Raw genomic sequence first — 15,700 nt, 5'->3', positions numbered from 1 at the left:
GATGATTCCAGCCCCAGCTTTATTACAAGTATTTAAATATATTGAGATTTAATTTGGTTCCAATCCAAATCCAAGATGGCGCCGCAGATGGTCGCCTCGGCGTGTTGGTGCGCATTGTTTTGTTTTGTTTTTTGCTTTAAAACGGTCTTCTGTGATGGTACCCGGAGCTCTCTCACCAGAGACGAACTCATGAACATCAGGGCTACTACACCAGAGGAGTTATTTCCAACTTTTCTGCCTACTGCTCTGAAATATTTGGACATTCTGGTCAAAGGTTCCGCTCACCTTTGTTCACGCGGTGAAACGCCGGAAGAGAGGGAAACGGGCTGGGGTGCTGGTACGACTTCGCCAGCGTGGACTACTAACACCGTTACCTGGAATATTTCTCTCTAACTCACTTCCCAACAAAATTGAGGAACTACAACTGCTGTTGGGGAAAAACAGGGACTTTTACTCATCGGCAGTTTTGTGCTTCACGGAGACGTGGCTGTGTGGATTAATACCGGACTCTGCGCTGCAGCTGGCAGGATTCCAGCTCTACAGAGCGGACAGAGACACGGAACTCTCCGGCAAAGCGAAAGGTGGAGGAATCTGTTTTTACCTCAACAGTGGTTGGTGCAACGACGTGACAGTGATTCAGCAGCACTGTTCTCCAGACCTGGAATCCTTCATCATAAACTGTAAGCCTTTCTATTCCCCCCGTGAGTTCGCTTCGTTCATCCTGGTCGGTGTTTACATCCCGCCGCAAGCTAACGTGCAGGTCGCACAGCGCATGCTCGCCGACCAGATACTGTGTGTGGAGCGGACCAACCCGGACTCCTTAGTAATCGTCGCTGGCGACTTTAACAAAGGTAATCTGACCCACGAACTCCCCAAATATAGACAGTTTATAAAATGTCCGACCAGAGAGGACAACATTCTGGATCACTGTCACACCACCATCAGAGACGCTTATCACGCCGTCCCACGTGCTGCACTGGGCCAATCCGACCACATCATGGTCCACCTGATTCCTGCATACAGGCAGAAACTAAAGCTCTGCAAACCTGTTGTGAGGACGACAAGGAAGTGGAGCAGTGAGGCTGTGGAGAATCTCCAGGCGTGTTTAGGCTGTACAGACTGGGATGTGTTCAGGACTACTACCAACAGTCTGGACGAGTACACAGAGGCTGTGACTTCCTACATCAGCTTCTGTGAGGACAGCTGTGTACCATCATGCACCAGGGTGAGTTACAACAATGACAAATCCTGGTTCACAGCTAAACTCAGAAGGTTAAGACTGGATAAGGAAAAGGCCTTCAGGAGTGGGGACAAAGACATATACAGAGAGGCAAAGTACAAGTTTGGCAAGGCAGTGAAAGAGGCCAAACGACTGTACTCTGAGAAGCTCCAAAACCAGTTCTCAGCCAACGACTCTGCGTCTGTCTGGAAAGGGCTCAAGCAAATCACCAACTACAAGCCGAAAGCCCCCCACTCCATCAACGACCGACGCCTCGCCAACGACCTGAACGAGTTCTACTGACGCTTTGAAAGACAAAGGGACAGTCCTGCAACCATCCCCCACGACGACCCCTACCCAGCCCCCTACCCACGCCGAGGACGGCTCTTTCCATCCAGGAGAGGGACGTAAACAAACTCTTCAGGAGACAGAACCCCCGGAAAGCTGCTGGTCCGGATTCTGTCTCACCAGCCAGCCTGAAGCACTGCGCTGATCAGCTGTCTCCAGTCTTCACAGACATTTTTAACACCTCACTGGAGACATGTCATGTGCCAGCCTGCTTCAAGTCCTCCACCATCGTCCCTGTTCCCAAGAAGCCAAGGACCACAGGGCTTAATGACTTCAGACCCGTTGCCCTGACCTCTGTGGTGATGAAGTCCTTTGAGCGCCTTGTGCTCTCACACCTAAAAGACATCACCGACCCCCTCCTGGACCCCTGCAGTTTGCCTACAGAGCCAACAGGTCTGTAGATGATGCAGTCAACTTAGCCCTTCACTTCATCCTCCGGCACCTGGACTCCACAGGAACCTATGCCAGGATCCTGTTTGTGGATTTCAGCTCTGCCTTCAACACCATCGTCCCAGCTCTGCTCCAGGAGAGGCTCTCCCAGCTGAGTGTGCCCGACTCCACCTGCAGGTGGATCACTGACTTCCTGCAGCGCGTGAGGCTGGGGAAGCACGTCTCTGACTCCCTGACCATCAGCACCGGTTCCCCCCAAGGCTGTGTTCTCTCTCCTCTGCTCTTCTCCCTGTACACCAACAGCTGCACCTCCAGTCACCAGTCTGTCAAGCTTCTGAAGTTTGCGGACGACACCACCCTTATCGGACTCATCTCTGATGGTGACGAGTCTGCGTACAGATGGGAGGTGGACCATCTGTTGGACTGGTGCAGCCAGAACAACCTTGAGCTCAACGCTCTAAAGACAGTGGAGATGGTTGTGGACTTCAGGCCGAACCCAGCCCCACCTGCCCCCATCACCCTCTGTGACTCCACAATTGACACTGTGGAATCTTTCCGCTTCCTGGGAACCATCATCTCCCAGGATCTCAAGTGGGAGCCAAACATCAGCTCCCTCATCAAGAAAGCCCAGCAGAGGATGTTCTTCTACACAGCCATCATTGAGTCCATCCTCACCTCCTCCATCACCATCTGGTACGCCGCTGCTACAGCCAAGGATAAGGGCAGGCTGCAGCGTGTCATTCGGTCTGCTGAGAAGGTGATTGGCTGCAGTCTACTGTCGCTCCAGGAACTGAACACCTCCAGGACCCTGAAGCGGGCAGGGAAGATTCTGGCTGATCCCTCCCACCCCGGTCACAGACTCTTTGAGACTCTCCCCTCTGGCAGGAGGCTGCGGTCCATCCAGACCAAAACCTCACGCCACAAGAACAGTTTTTTCCCATCTGCCACCAGCCTTGTTAACAAAGCCTGGAAACCACACTGACACTCCCCCTCCCCCACCACCGCCCCCACCCCCCCACCCCCTTTTTTGCTGACAGGACACTTGTAACCTGTAACTCTATGCGTTACATTAACGCTCAGCTTGGACTCCTGCTTTACTTGCACACTGATCATCTGCACTGTTGTATTGCTCTTGCATCTTATACTGCTCTATATTTACTCTCACTCACTTAAAACTGTGCACATATATTTATATTATATTGTAGATATATTTATACTGTTTAATTTGTATTGTATTGCACCGACTACGCCAAAACAAATTCCTTGTATGTCCAAAAACGTACTTGGCAATAAAGCTTTTCTGATTCTGATTCTGATTCTTATTGACTGTGTTGTTGTTTGGAGTAGTTGTGAGTAGTCTGTACCATGCCTGGTGTAGACAGTGATCAGAACCTTCTCAGTTTGGAGAATCTGGAAGAAGAATCCAGCAGCTGCGTGAAGAAAAGCCAATTAAAAATGAATTTTACACTAACTGAAACGACTCCAACTTTAAACTTTATTAGCAGTTTGACTGAATGCAGCAACAAGTCCTCAGTTTTACATGAGACTCTTGTTCAGAAAGACACTCTGTCTTTGTAAGCAAGAGTCTCAATCTGAGTAGAATCTAAGCTGCTACGTGTCGATGGGCATGGGCCAGTTCTGGTTTCCAGAGACAAAGATCTAGAATAGTTTATACTCTTCACTAAGTGACCTGGGTTTCTCCTGCTGTTCAGAGCATAGAGTAGCTCTCACTCTCCCACACCTGGTAACTGAGATCCATCTCTCTACTCCAAGTAAGACACAGACTGCTCAGAGCTACTCCAAACAACCCCATTAAAAAAAAAAAAAAAAAAAAGATTTAAATGGTTCCTGTAAGTTAGTGCTGAAAACTTTCACATATTATTTTTTTTATCATTTATTTCATTCTGCTGCTAAACTGCTGTGTCTGTTGATTCACCCTGATTCGGTCTGTGCAGAAGGTAACAGCAGTTCACAGTTTACGTTCCAGGTTGTTGCTGATATTTCAACATTGAGGCTGGTTCCCTCCTGCTCTCTGCATTCCCAAGCACTCACATCAGACTGATGTGATGTTATTCCTGCTATTGTTCTCCCTCAGTGTTTCCCTTGGCAGGGAGAGATGCGTTTGAAGTTGTGTTCACTGCTAAAACGGTGGTGCAATGTGGGGTAAAAGCATTTCACTAAACGTTTCTAAGGACTTGTGCCTCAGTTCTCTATAAAGTGAAAAGTTTAGAGTTCTTACTAGTTGCTTAGACTAAAAGAAGCTAAAATGCTTAAACTGCATGAAATAAAAACCAATTCTAACTAAGCCCTTCATTAGTTTACATTTTGTCTAACTGATCACAGAGAAAAGCGGCAGATCCTCACAGTTCGGTAGCTCCCCGTTTCCTGGAACTTTTGAGACACCTGGCAAACATTTCAGACTGGATTTTTTTCGGTCAGTTAGCAAAACCTTCACTGACTCCCTGTGTGAAGCAGTTACCCACACCCTGGTTTATTTTGTCTTTGCTCTTTTTTCTGATTTTTATCTCTATGCTCCTGTTTTGTCTTGTTATCATTATGTCTGGGATGACTTTCAGAGAACAGCAAAACCCTCCATGCACATGTGGCTTCGGTTCCACTGCAGCGGTCCTGCAGTTTTGAGCTGATGTTGTAACTCCATGTCTTTTAGAACCCTTCTGGTGTGTACACTGGTTTCATCAAGGTCCTGATGGATCTGAGAAGGCCAGTGACGGTGCGGGCAGCTCAGAGAGGAGCAGGAGGTGCCATGATGAGGGAGGCCTTCTATCTACCTCGAGGAGTCGACAACACTCTCCACATCAGCTCTGAAAACACGGTCCAACAGGTGGGCGACCCACGGCAACACATATTTCAACTCAGAGCCAGCTGGGAAAGCTAATGAGGACCTGATGACATACAGGATGAAGTCAGGGTCAGACAGAACAAAGCCAGAAAGTTTCCTCCTTCTGCACCACAGTCAGAAAGATCAGATATTTCATTTTAGTCCAAATTATAGGCAGCAAAAATTAAAATGGTTAGCAATATTTTATAGATCAGCAAGAAGCTAATTAATCCACCTGCTGGGAACAATCACTCAAATTTTATTTGTAAAACACTTTTTATATAAACAAATACGAAGTGTCTGGTGAAGAATAAAAACATTAGAAATGATCAAACAATATAAAAAGATGAGGATCTGAATGAAGTCTTTTACTAACAAATCACAAATTACTAAAATATTGAACAATATATTTATAGAAATATTTAATATAAATATTAATAAATGATAGATAATTACTGTATGTAAGTTTTATGATGGAAATATTTCCCAAAATAAGTTCACAAATTCTTGTCTGTAGTTTGATCAAAGCGTTTGAGTACCTGAGCGTTTTCGTTTTTGTGCGTTCAGGTGATCACGGCGCTGCTGAACAAGTTCACGGTGGCAGACAACCCGGCCAAGTACGCGCTGTACAAACGCTGCCGCAGGGACGAGCAGGGTGAGTCTTCCTCAGGGTTTCGGTGTGAGGGAGAAGGTGAAAACGCCAGCGATGCAGCCGCATGCCGATCATGCCAGTCGCAGCATCGGATGCTTCGGCTCTGACGCGGCGCATGCGTGGAGGCCTCGCCCTCGTTTTGAATACCACAGGGTTCACCCAACAACGACAACACACCAGGGATACCCAGGAATACACACACATGCTGCGTATAAATACAGCACACACATACGTTGTAGGATTTCACGTCTAGTTAGCAGCTCAGACTGAGAAGAAACGTTGTTGGCTACAGACATCAATATAAACTTTCTAACATTACAAAAAAAAAGGTTATTTCAAACCTAATTATCAGTTAAATATTTAGAGGCATTTGTGGAGTTTTTTTTTCTTGTGGTTTTGTTTACAATAATTACGGGAGTGAAACTGTCTCCTAATTAAAGACCATGTCTAGACAGACAGATGTATGTAAAATTTAAAGGCTTTAATTTGGCTTTTAATGAGAAGGTAAAGGGGTTTTAACTTGGCTGTGGCCAGGAGATAGAGGAATGTTTTTAAAGGGGAGTTTTAGGAGTAAAAGTTTAAATCTTTATAAATCATCAGTGTGCTTAAGTTTTTTGCGCTCAGATGTAAATACAGATATTTGCCTACACATAACCTCACTTTCTCATATTATCTATCAAGCTAAACTTTTCCTGTTTTGCGTCAGTCAGGGTTATCAAAATGATTTCTGTTTGCTAAATGCCGAAATATTCGGAGAATTTATTACTGTTACTTTATTCAAAATTCAGAGGTTTACATGCATTTTCTTCATATTTGGTAGGATTGCCATTCAATCTGTATGACTTGGGTCAAATTTTGTGGGTTTTCCTTCCACAAGCTTCCCAAATTTAGGGTTGGGGTTCCTCCTGACAAAACCGGTGTCACCGGGTCAGGTTTCTTCACACAGCTTTTCTGTTTCATCTTGTATTCAATTGTTTGAACAAATGAACGTGTTGAAACAAGAATGTATTCTTGGCTCATTTCTATCGATTTTCACATGATGTCACACAAGGACGCAGTGTGTTTGAGGCGTTGCCTTAAAATATATCCAGAGGCGTGCCTCCAGTTAACTCGGATGTTAGGAATCGGGGGCATCAGAAGCTTAAAATGCAACATCATCATCAGGGCTCAAAGGCACAGTCATTTTACTATAATTAAACTTCTGAATTAGGAGGAAAAAATTATTATTCTAGGATTAAGCAAATGGAAATAATTTAGTTAGTCCTAACGAACCTGTATATCACTTTAAACACAGTGTCTTGTAAAGATTAATGTGCAACTCCCATCCTTTGGTCCTCTGCCATGCGTGTTTATATGTACACAGAGTGAAAAAGTACCTGCTTGGATAAGTGATGACTGTAACCATCTTTGTGTGTTGCAGTGTATGTGTGCAAGCTGGCGGATGGCGAGAAGCCGCTGTTCCTTCGCCTGGTAGCCGGACCCGACCTCGACACCCTCAGCTTCGTTCTAAGAGAACAGCAAACTGGAGACGTTATGGTGGGACAGACTTTAGCCTTTCCTGTTAATCCTGAATCTGTTCCAAATGAATTCAGTCTGTTTTGCTGTTCTTCCCATTCGTACTCTCCATTTCCTTTCTGTTCTTCTCTCATTTCAACCTTAATTTTTCTAGTCATCCCTCTTCTGCTCTGTCCTTTTTTCTACATTTCACTAAATCAAAAGGAAAAATTAAAATGAATATAAATGCACCTAAAAATTTAGGTTCAGGACATGTTTACGTTATATAAAAGAAGTGGGGTTGAGATCATAATTTATGTGGTGGTTGGGACTGCTTTGTCCTGGGGCAGCTGTGGTTGGCGGGCTCGTTCAGACCAGATAGACCCCTCTTTTGTTCATGACCCCCCTCTTCAGATGGAGGAAGGCATCGATTCGGTATATTGTTGGGTTCTAACTCGAGAGACCTACACAAAGTAGTGAATAACTGAAAAGATACAGTGAAGATACAATGAAACTGAAACACCTGTCATTTTAGTGTGGGAGGTTTCATGGCTAAATTGGACCACCCTGGTAGCCAGTCTTCATTGATTGCACATTGCACCAGTAAGAACAGAGTGTGAAGGTTCAATTAGCAGGGTAAGAGCACAGTTTTGCTCAAAATATTGAAATGCACACAACATTATGAGTGACATACCAGAGTTCAAAAGAGGACAAATTGTTGGTGCACGTCTTGCTGGTGCATCTGTGACCAAGACAGCAAGTCTTTGTGATGTATCAAGAGCCACGGTATCCAGGGTAATGTCAGCATACCACCAAGAAGGACGAACCACATCCAACAGGATTAACTATGGACGCAAGAGGAAGCTGTCTGAAAGGGATGTTCGGGTGCTAACCCGGATTGTATCCAAAAAACATAAAACCACGGCTGCCCAAATCACGGCAGAATTAAATGTGCACCTCAACTCTCCTGTTTCCACCAGAACTGTCCGTCGGGAGCTCCACAGGGTCAATATACACGGCCGGGCTGCTATAGCCAAACCTTTGGTCACTCTTGCCAATGCCAAACATTGGTTTCAATGGTGCAAGGAGAGCAAATCTTGGGCTGTGGACAATGTGAAACATGTATTGTTCTCTGATGTTCTCCCATGGCCTGCACAGTCACCAGATCTAAATATTATTGAGCCACTTTGGGGTGTTTTGGAGGAGTGAGTCAGGAAACGTTTTCCTCCACCAATATCACATAGTGACCTGACCACTAACCTGCAAGAAGAATGGCTTAAAATCCCTCTGACCACTGTGCAGGACTTGTATATGTCATTCCCAAGACGAATTAACGCTGTATTGGCTGCAAAAGGAGGCCCTACACCATACTAATAAATTATTGTGGTCTAAAACCAGGTGTTTCAGTTTCATTGTCCAACCCCTGTACATAATTTTAAAACTCTTTATAGCAAATAAAAATGTGAAAAGAGTGGTGTTCATATGTTTTAAGCTCCATTGACAAAATATTTTATAGAACCATCTTTCACAAACAGTTTTGCACCTCCAGACTGACACCTTTGGCAATTACTCTTAGCCAAAAAACTCAGCCTTAGTCAGATTGGATGAATAATCTACTGTAGAAAGGCATCCCCACAGTATGATGCTATCATCACCATTTTTACCATGGGGATGATGTGTTCAGGATGATGTGTAGTGTGCCTTTTCTGACACATAGTGTTTTACATGTACGTGAGAGATTAAATTTTAGTCTCATGTGAACCAGAGCAACCTTCTTTCTCATGTTTGCCACTCTCCCTGCAAACAGGGGAAGTAACTAAAATCAGGTCTACTTATAGGAATGGCTTTCTTTTTGCCTCTCTTCCATAGAGGCCATACTCGTCGAGCACTCAGCTAACACTCGACCTGTCAATAGATTCTCCTACATGAGTTGTACATTTGTACAGTAATAAAATTGTTGGACCCGTACCTAATTTTCTTTTTACTTAACAGATCCGTACGACTTTTTGTTGATCTGTCGAACAGAACCACAATTAATTACATTGAGTCCTTGTTATGTGAAAAAATGTGAAAAGGTTCCAGGGAAATAAATACTTATTTAAGTCCCTGTACAAACACTCTACAACTGCTTACCTTATAAACATAAACTTATCTGTTTTCCCCTTCAGTGGGATGCCTTCTCCATCCCTGAGCTGCGAAACTTTCTCCGGATACTTGACAAAGAGGAGCAGGAGCAGAAGGAGGCAATAATTCGCCGCTATGAAGCCTGCCGCCAGAGACTGCAGGAGGCCATGAGGGAGATCAGAGGGAGTTTGTAGAGGATTGACCCTCCATCAGACCAAACTCCTGGTCCTCACAGAGGCTGAGGATGTCATTTTTCTGTTTTTAATCTCCTCGGAGGAGAAATGAGGTGTACGTTTTTGTGGACGGAGGGAAGGAACGCCGAGGTAGAGGAGGTAACCAGCAGTCGGACGAAGGAATGGTTTGGCTAGATGGAGGACAGAAAACACATGAAGGACAAATAAAAAAATAGAGGATGGACTTTTACTGCACTCGCCAAAGATCCACTTGTGTGCCAAATTATTTCCTCTTCACCATCCCTCGTTCCTCTTATTTCTGCTGTCACATAATTTATCTTCATTCCTCTTTGTTTCTTTCACTTTATTTTTACTTGTGAAAGACTTGAGGCTGTATTTTTTATTTAATTCCTTTGTTTTAAAGGTTTGTACATATTTTTTCTTAATTTATAGGGGTAAAGCCTTATCTTTTTTCTCTTTTTAAAGCAAAGTCTTATTTTGTTTTCAATGTTTAGCTGAAGAAACAAGCTTGTTTTTGATACAGACGGACTACATGAAGTCTGCATCAGATACCGGTTTATACAGCTGCCATTTAATGTGCACAACAAATAAGAAATAAGAAATGTCAACTGGAAGTGGTATTTAGTGATGAAGCTGGAAATGAGGAAGTATTTCTAAAAAAATAAACTAAGTTTTTATAAATTTTGGAGTCCCAGATGTGCCAAACTCCGATATGTATATTTTTATTTTACTCAAAGAACACAAATAGTCTATATTAAATGTCTTAAATTGCTTTTATGTTGTTTTGTTTTTTTAATATATATTTATATGAGATCCACACATTGAGATGTTGAGGCCAAATATGTAAACTGCTGATTTTCTTTGTTACATTTATTAATATTTTGCTTAAAATTTTACATCTAGCGGTATTTTGTTTAAAGAAAATGCTGGCTTTTCTCCTAAGTCATGTTAGAATGTGGCCACTTTTTAAAGAAACTTTAATTGGCTGTAGCAATAACATTATAAATCACTAAGTCTTCAAAATCAGTGATTATTAGATTTCAAAAAAGTGGAAAATGTTTTTTATTGCTCATTTCATCATACGTTTAAAGAGAAATCTTTTTTTATATATATTGTATATTTTTCATTGAACGTCTGAAAGGTAGGGAATATAAATATGAAGCAGTTTACTTTATCAGTCTATAGTCTTTATAGTTATATATTTAGAAATACTAGAACTATATGGATTTATATTTGAAGCCTACTGTATTTTAATTGAATATTTTTTATAATGATTTATGTTTGGCACATTTAGGGCTCCATAAACACTGGTTTCACACTTACTGAAGCAAATGTACGGAAGCACATTTCTGGCCCTGCAAAGAAAAACATGAGTGCTAAAGTCATAATTTGAACCTTTAGGGTCCTAGTTTTGACAATTAGTATAAACATATAATTATAAGATATAATGTCATAATGAGTTTGAGTCATCAAATTTATAGCTAGAAAACTCAAAATAATTGAATTTCAATTTTGAAATTTAAACTTTAAAGTCTTAAATATAATATAGGGTCAGAATTAGGAGTTGGAGAGTAAAAACTATGACTTTGAATCTCATGACAATACATTGGCTCTTTTATTTTCTTCAACTGGCAGGAATGGCCTCCTTACCGGTACAGTGAAATCTAGGCTGAAAACTGCTTTCTGAATGTGGGTACTGAAAGTAAACATATTTTAATGAAAAAATTTTATATTCTTAGCAGAGAAATCATATTTAGTAGAAATATTTTTATGTAAAGTCATCTGCAGAGAGAGGGTGATTTCAGGAAGTTGACAGAGTGTGTTTGAGGAAGTAGAAAAGAAACATGAGATGTTTGCAAGAAAGAAACATGAGAAAGAAGGACAAACAAGCAGCATGACTGGTTGGCCTGGAGACAACAGGATTTTCCTCCAGCCACAGCTCACTCTGATAAACTGCTTGTCCACCATGTGTGTTAATGAAAGCCCACGTAGAGAAGGCCTGTGTGTGCTGATAGCTGCAGAGGAAGGGAGGCTGCATTGTCCCATCTGGTTGTCCTGTTCTTTTTAGTCACGTCTGTCTGCAGCTGTTGAGTTAAAATGGATTTAGTTTGTGCTCTTATCTTTAGTTGAGATGTCCAGCCTTGACCTCCTTTGTCAAACTGATTTTGGATTATGTGAGATATTTCAGAGGGAAACAGACAGTGAGGATGGAAAAAATACTAACAGTGGAAAAGAAGGTGAAAAGGGTTTCAGTGAAAAGTAGTTTTAATGTAAGAAAGATCTGCTTTTGGGAGGTTTTTGTCTGAATTTATACAGATATAAAAATACACAATCAGCTTTTAAATGAGTATTAAGACAATCATTTGGGTAAACCAAACCATTAAGATTTATGAAAAGTGATGTTTTGTTTTCTCTCTGCTGACGCTGAATGATGTCACGCTGATGGTGCTGCAGGGACTGCTGTACAATGATGCCCTCTGGTGGTCATTTACTGCAACTATCTTAGATCTGTGTCGTCTTAAAGATTTATTCTGCTGTTTCGTCTTTTTGTTGTTACCAAATATATTTTTGTGTTGTTGCCAGGAGCAAAATGATACCAGAGGCCTCCTCCCAATGCAGGGAACAATTAATAACATTTAGTTTTATTTAAAGGGTAACTTAACCCTGATTTATTCTTCTATCAAACACTGGGTTTAGTTTATGGAAGGAAAAAAAGGGCTTCAGGTATTTGAATCTTTTATGTTGTGAAATGATTGTGAAAGTGAAGCAAAAATTATCAGAGACACGCAACATTGTATTTAAGGCTGTTGTTTTTGAGAGGTTCAAACAGCTGTGATAAAATAACCTTTTTTTTTTCCAAGAATAGTTTTGGGGAAATTTGGATGCAGAATCAGCTACTTTTGTTTATTTTTACCATTTAAAACATTTAGTGTAAAGTAAATACATAAATTGGCCATTATGGTTAAAAAAGTGTGGTTTCTCTAATTTGCAGAAGAAGTTTTGAATACAGTTTCTTGTCTGCATAAAAATTGTGTTTTGGCCCTTTTTTGCCTCCATATTCTTTGATTAAAAATGATGTGAAAGTCTGCATGGAATAAAATATATATATATTTAAAGCCTTGTTGCTGCTTTTGTTCATGCTTCCTATAACTGGTTGTATCTGTTTCAGTGCATCTAAGAAGGTCATATCAAAATTAGGCACTTTAAGTTTGAATTCAGGAAAGTTTTTGATAATGTTTCATTTTAATCTGCACCACTGTCACTCCACTTCATCTTAACATCCAATACACTATATTGTTTTAGCATGTTAATTGAATCAGGTTTTCTCAAATACATCCTCAAAGTGCACTAAAACATTGTTTGGCTTCATTGCCTGTTTAGATGCCATTTGGAAAACAGAACATTTCAAATACTAAGGCAATGGTTATTTGCCTTTGTATAGTTTAACTGGGTAGCTATTTAAAAAATCACTGAGTAAATTTTGTAACTATTTGATAATTGTAAAACCAAAATTTTGTCCTAAATTTCTGAAAACACTAAATTAAAGCCTCCAAAATGATATTTTTTTTTTTTTTTTTTTTTATCAATTTGTAAAAAGAAATTTTAAATAATTAAAATGGAGGCCCCTACAGAGGCAGTTGGATTCATATTTAACATATACCAAGGGCTGTGGAACTTAGCCGCCATCTAGCGGTCAACGTGTGCCTTATGCTTAATTTTGCAAATTTGTATGACAAAATACCATAATGTCAATGAGCTATATTCAAAATATTCTTTGCTTATGTCTGCATCTGTTTAACTTAAATATATATATTTTTATGTAATTGTAAATAAATTCAGGCATACAGGAGCTAAGAGACTTTTGCACATATCCAGATGCACGGTACTTCCTCAGCCACTAGGGGGCCCCAGAGTTCAATGTTTAGCTTCAGCATAAGATAAATAAAATTAGGATGAACGGAAAAAGTAAGCCTCAATTAGCGGTTAGTGTTTTGGTGGAACATCTAAGTGGAAATCCTTGAACTGTGACGCAGAGTTACATCCGCTGACAGGTATGATGGGAATGATTGACAGGTGTCTATCATTCCCGTTACTGAGAATTTGGATGGCAAACGGCGGTTATGGCATTAAAAAAACGACATCCCACTGGGGCAGAAAATGTTAGAAGAAAACAGAAAGCTAAAGGATACAGGTAAGGCATTTGTTTGTGCTTTGCATGCTTTCCAACCCTCAGTTTGTAGGAGGTTTATCTGTTCTGCTAGCTAGTTCGGCTAAATGCTAGTTAGCTGGCTATGTTTTGTACGCATATAAACTGAGTTATAGTTTTTGCTTCATGAAATCTGGCTAAAATAAATATGACACACGTGAATCAACCGCGCGGTCACAGCTTGCCATAGTGGGACTGACTGGGTGCTGTTTTGCAGATGTCCAGCTGAAGTCATTTCTAAGATATTTGTCATTTAACTTCTGATTAATTTATTAAATGTAGTTTGTATTTTATAAGCCTGTATAAATAAATCCCCCTTTATTAAGTAACCATTAATATTTGGCTTATGTGAGTTTTAAACTGCTAATTTTATTCTGTTGTACTTCTTTGCTGCAGAGTGGAACTGTATTGCTAATGTTATCTTGGACAGCTAGCTGTAAACATTAGCTTAAACATCAACTATAAATTGAGATTTGGTTTCAACTGTATTTTTACATTTATCTACCTAAATGCTCGCCACAAAGAAAAAAATCAAATTAATCAAAGAAAATTACATATTTTAATGGCATAACAGGGTTTTAATGGCTACTTTTCTAACTCTCTGAAGCAGCTAGCTGCGCTAACGCTGAAGCTAGCTGAACCAAGGGAACAAAATCTTGTTTTCTCATTTCCACCCTGCTCTAAATAAGTGCTACTTCTGAAATATTTAGCATCAAAGGTTTGACATTATCCCTGCAGCTATTTAGCCAGTTTTTCTTCAGCCTGAAAACCTCGAAATATTCCTTTAATTTTGAGCGGTCTATAAAGAAAGCAGATAAACATCTAAAAGACTTTCTGTCCAATATACTGGTCCTTCTCAAAATATTAGCATATTGTGATACAGTTCATTATTTTCCATAATGTCATGATGAAAATTTAACATTCATATATTTTAGATTCATTGCACACTAACTGAAATATTTCAGGTCTTTTATTGTCTTAATACGGATGATTTTGGCATACAGCTCATGAAAACCCAAAATTCCTATCTCACAAAATTAGCATATCATTAAAAGGGTCTCTAAACGAGCTATGAACCTAATCATCTGAATCAACAAGTTAACTCTAAACACCTGCAAAAGATTCCTGAGGCCTTTAAAACTCCCAGCCTGGTTCATCACTCAAAACCCCAATCATGGGTAAGACTGCCGACCTGACTGCTGTCCAGAAGGCCACTATTGACACCCTCAAGCAAGAGGGTAAGACACAGAAAGAAATTTCTGAACGAATAGGCTGTTCCCAGAGTGCTGTATCAAGGCACCTCAGTGGGAAGTCTGTGGGAAGGAAAAAGTGTGGCAGAAAACGCTGTACAACGAGAAGAGGTGACCGGACCCTGAGGAAGATTGTGGAGAAGGGCCGATTCCAGACCTTGGGGGACCTGCGGAAGCAGTGGACTGAGTCTGGAGTAGAAACGTCCAGAGCCACCGTGCACAGGTGTGTGCAGGACATGGGCTACAGGTGCCGCATTCCCCAGGTCAAGCCACTTTTGAACCAGAAACAGCGGCAGAAGCGCCTGACCTGGGCTACAGAGAAGCAGCACTGGACTGTTGCTCAGTGGTCCAAAGTACTTTTTTCGGATTAAAGCAAATTCTGCATGTCATTCAGAAATCAAGGTGCCAGAGTCTGGAGGAAGACTGGGGAGAAGGAAAAGCCAAAATGCCAGAAGTCCAGTGTCAAGTACCCACAGTCAGTGATGGTCTGGGGTGCCGTGTCAGCTGCTGGTGTTGGTCCACTGTGTTTTATCAAGGGCAGGGTCAATGCAGCTAGCTATCAGGAGATTTTGGAGCACTTCATGCTTCCATCTGCTGAAAAGCTTTATGGAGATGAAGATTTCATTTTTCAGCACGACCTGGCACCTGCTCACAGTGCCAAAACCACTGGTAAATGGTTTACTGACCATGGTATCACTGTGCTCAATTGGCCTGCCAACTCTCCTGACCTGAACCCCATAGAGAATCTGTGGGATATTGTGAAGAGAACGTTGAGAGACTCAAGACCCAACACTCTGGATGAGCTAAAGGCCGCTATCGAAGCATCCTGGGCCTCCATAAGACCTCAGCAGTGCCACAGGCTGATTGCCTCCATGCCACGCCGCATTGAAGCAGTCATTTCTGCAAAAGGATTCCCGACCAAGTATTGAGTGCATAACTGTACATGATTATTTGAAGGTTGACGTTTTTTTTATTAAAAACAC

The 15,700-nt window shown here is 41.4% G+C and overlaps 1 protein-coding gene and 1 long non-coding RNA gene across 2 annotated transcripts in view; both read left to right on the top strand.

Moving 5' to 3' along the window:
* rassf3 (Ras association domain family member 3) overlaps positions 1-12,376 on the top strand; it is a 74,770-nt gene extending 62,394 nt beyond the window's left edge. Inside the window, exons 4-7 of the mRNA XM_047389814.1 lie at positions 4,626-4,799; positions 5,364-5,451; positions 6,869-6,984; positions 9,111-12,376. Coding sequence (XP_047245770.1) covers positions 4,626-4,799; positions 5,364-5,451; positions 6,869-6,984; positions 9,111-9,260 — 528 coding nt within the window. The 3' untranslated portion in view covers positions 9,261-12,376. The remainder of the gene's footprint in view (positions 1-4,625; positions 4,800-5,363; positions 5,452-6,868; positions 6,985-9,110) is intronic.
* An 849-nt stretch (positions 12,377-13,225) lies between these two features.
* Positions 13,226-15,700, top strand: part of LOC124883235 — a 51,287-nt gene continuing 48,812 nt past the window's right edge. The window contains exon 1 of the long non-coding RNA XR_007042123.1: positions 13,226-13,452. This is a non-coding gene — a long non-coding RNA (uncharacterized LOC124883235). The remainder of the gene's footprint in view (positions 13,453-15,700) is intronic.

Source organism: Girardinichthys multiradiatus, chromosome 17, assembly GCF_021462225.1.
Source record: "Girardinichthys multiradiatus isolate DD_20200921_A chromosome 17, DD_fGirMul_XY1, whole genome shotgun sequence".
NCBI classification, from domain to species: domain Eukaryota; kingdom Metazoa; phylum Chordata; class Actinopteri; order Cyprinodontiformes; family Goodeidae; genus Girardinichthys; species Girardinichthys multiradiatus.
This window is presented reverse-complemented; position numbering and strand designations above follow the sequence as displayed.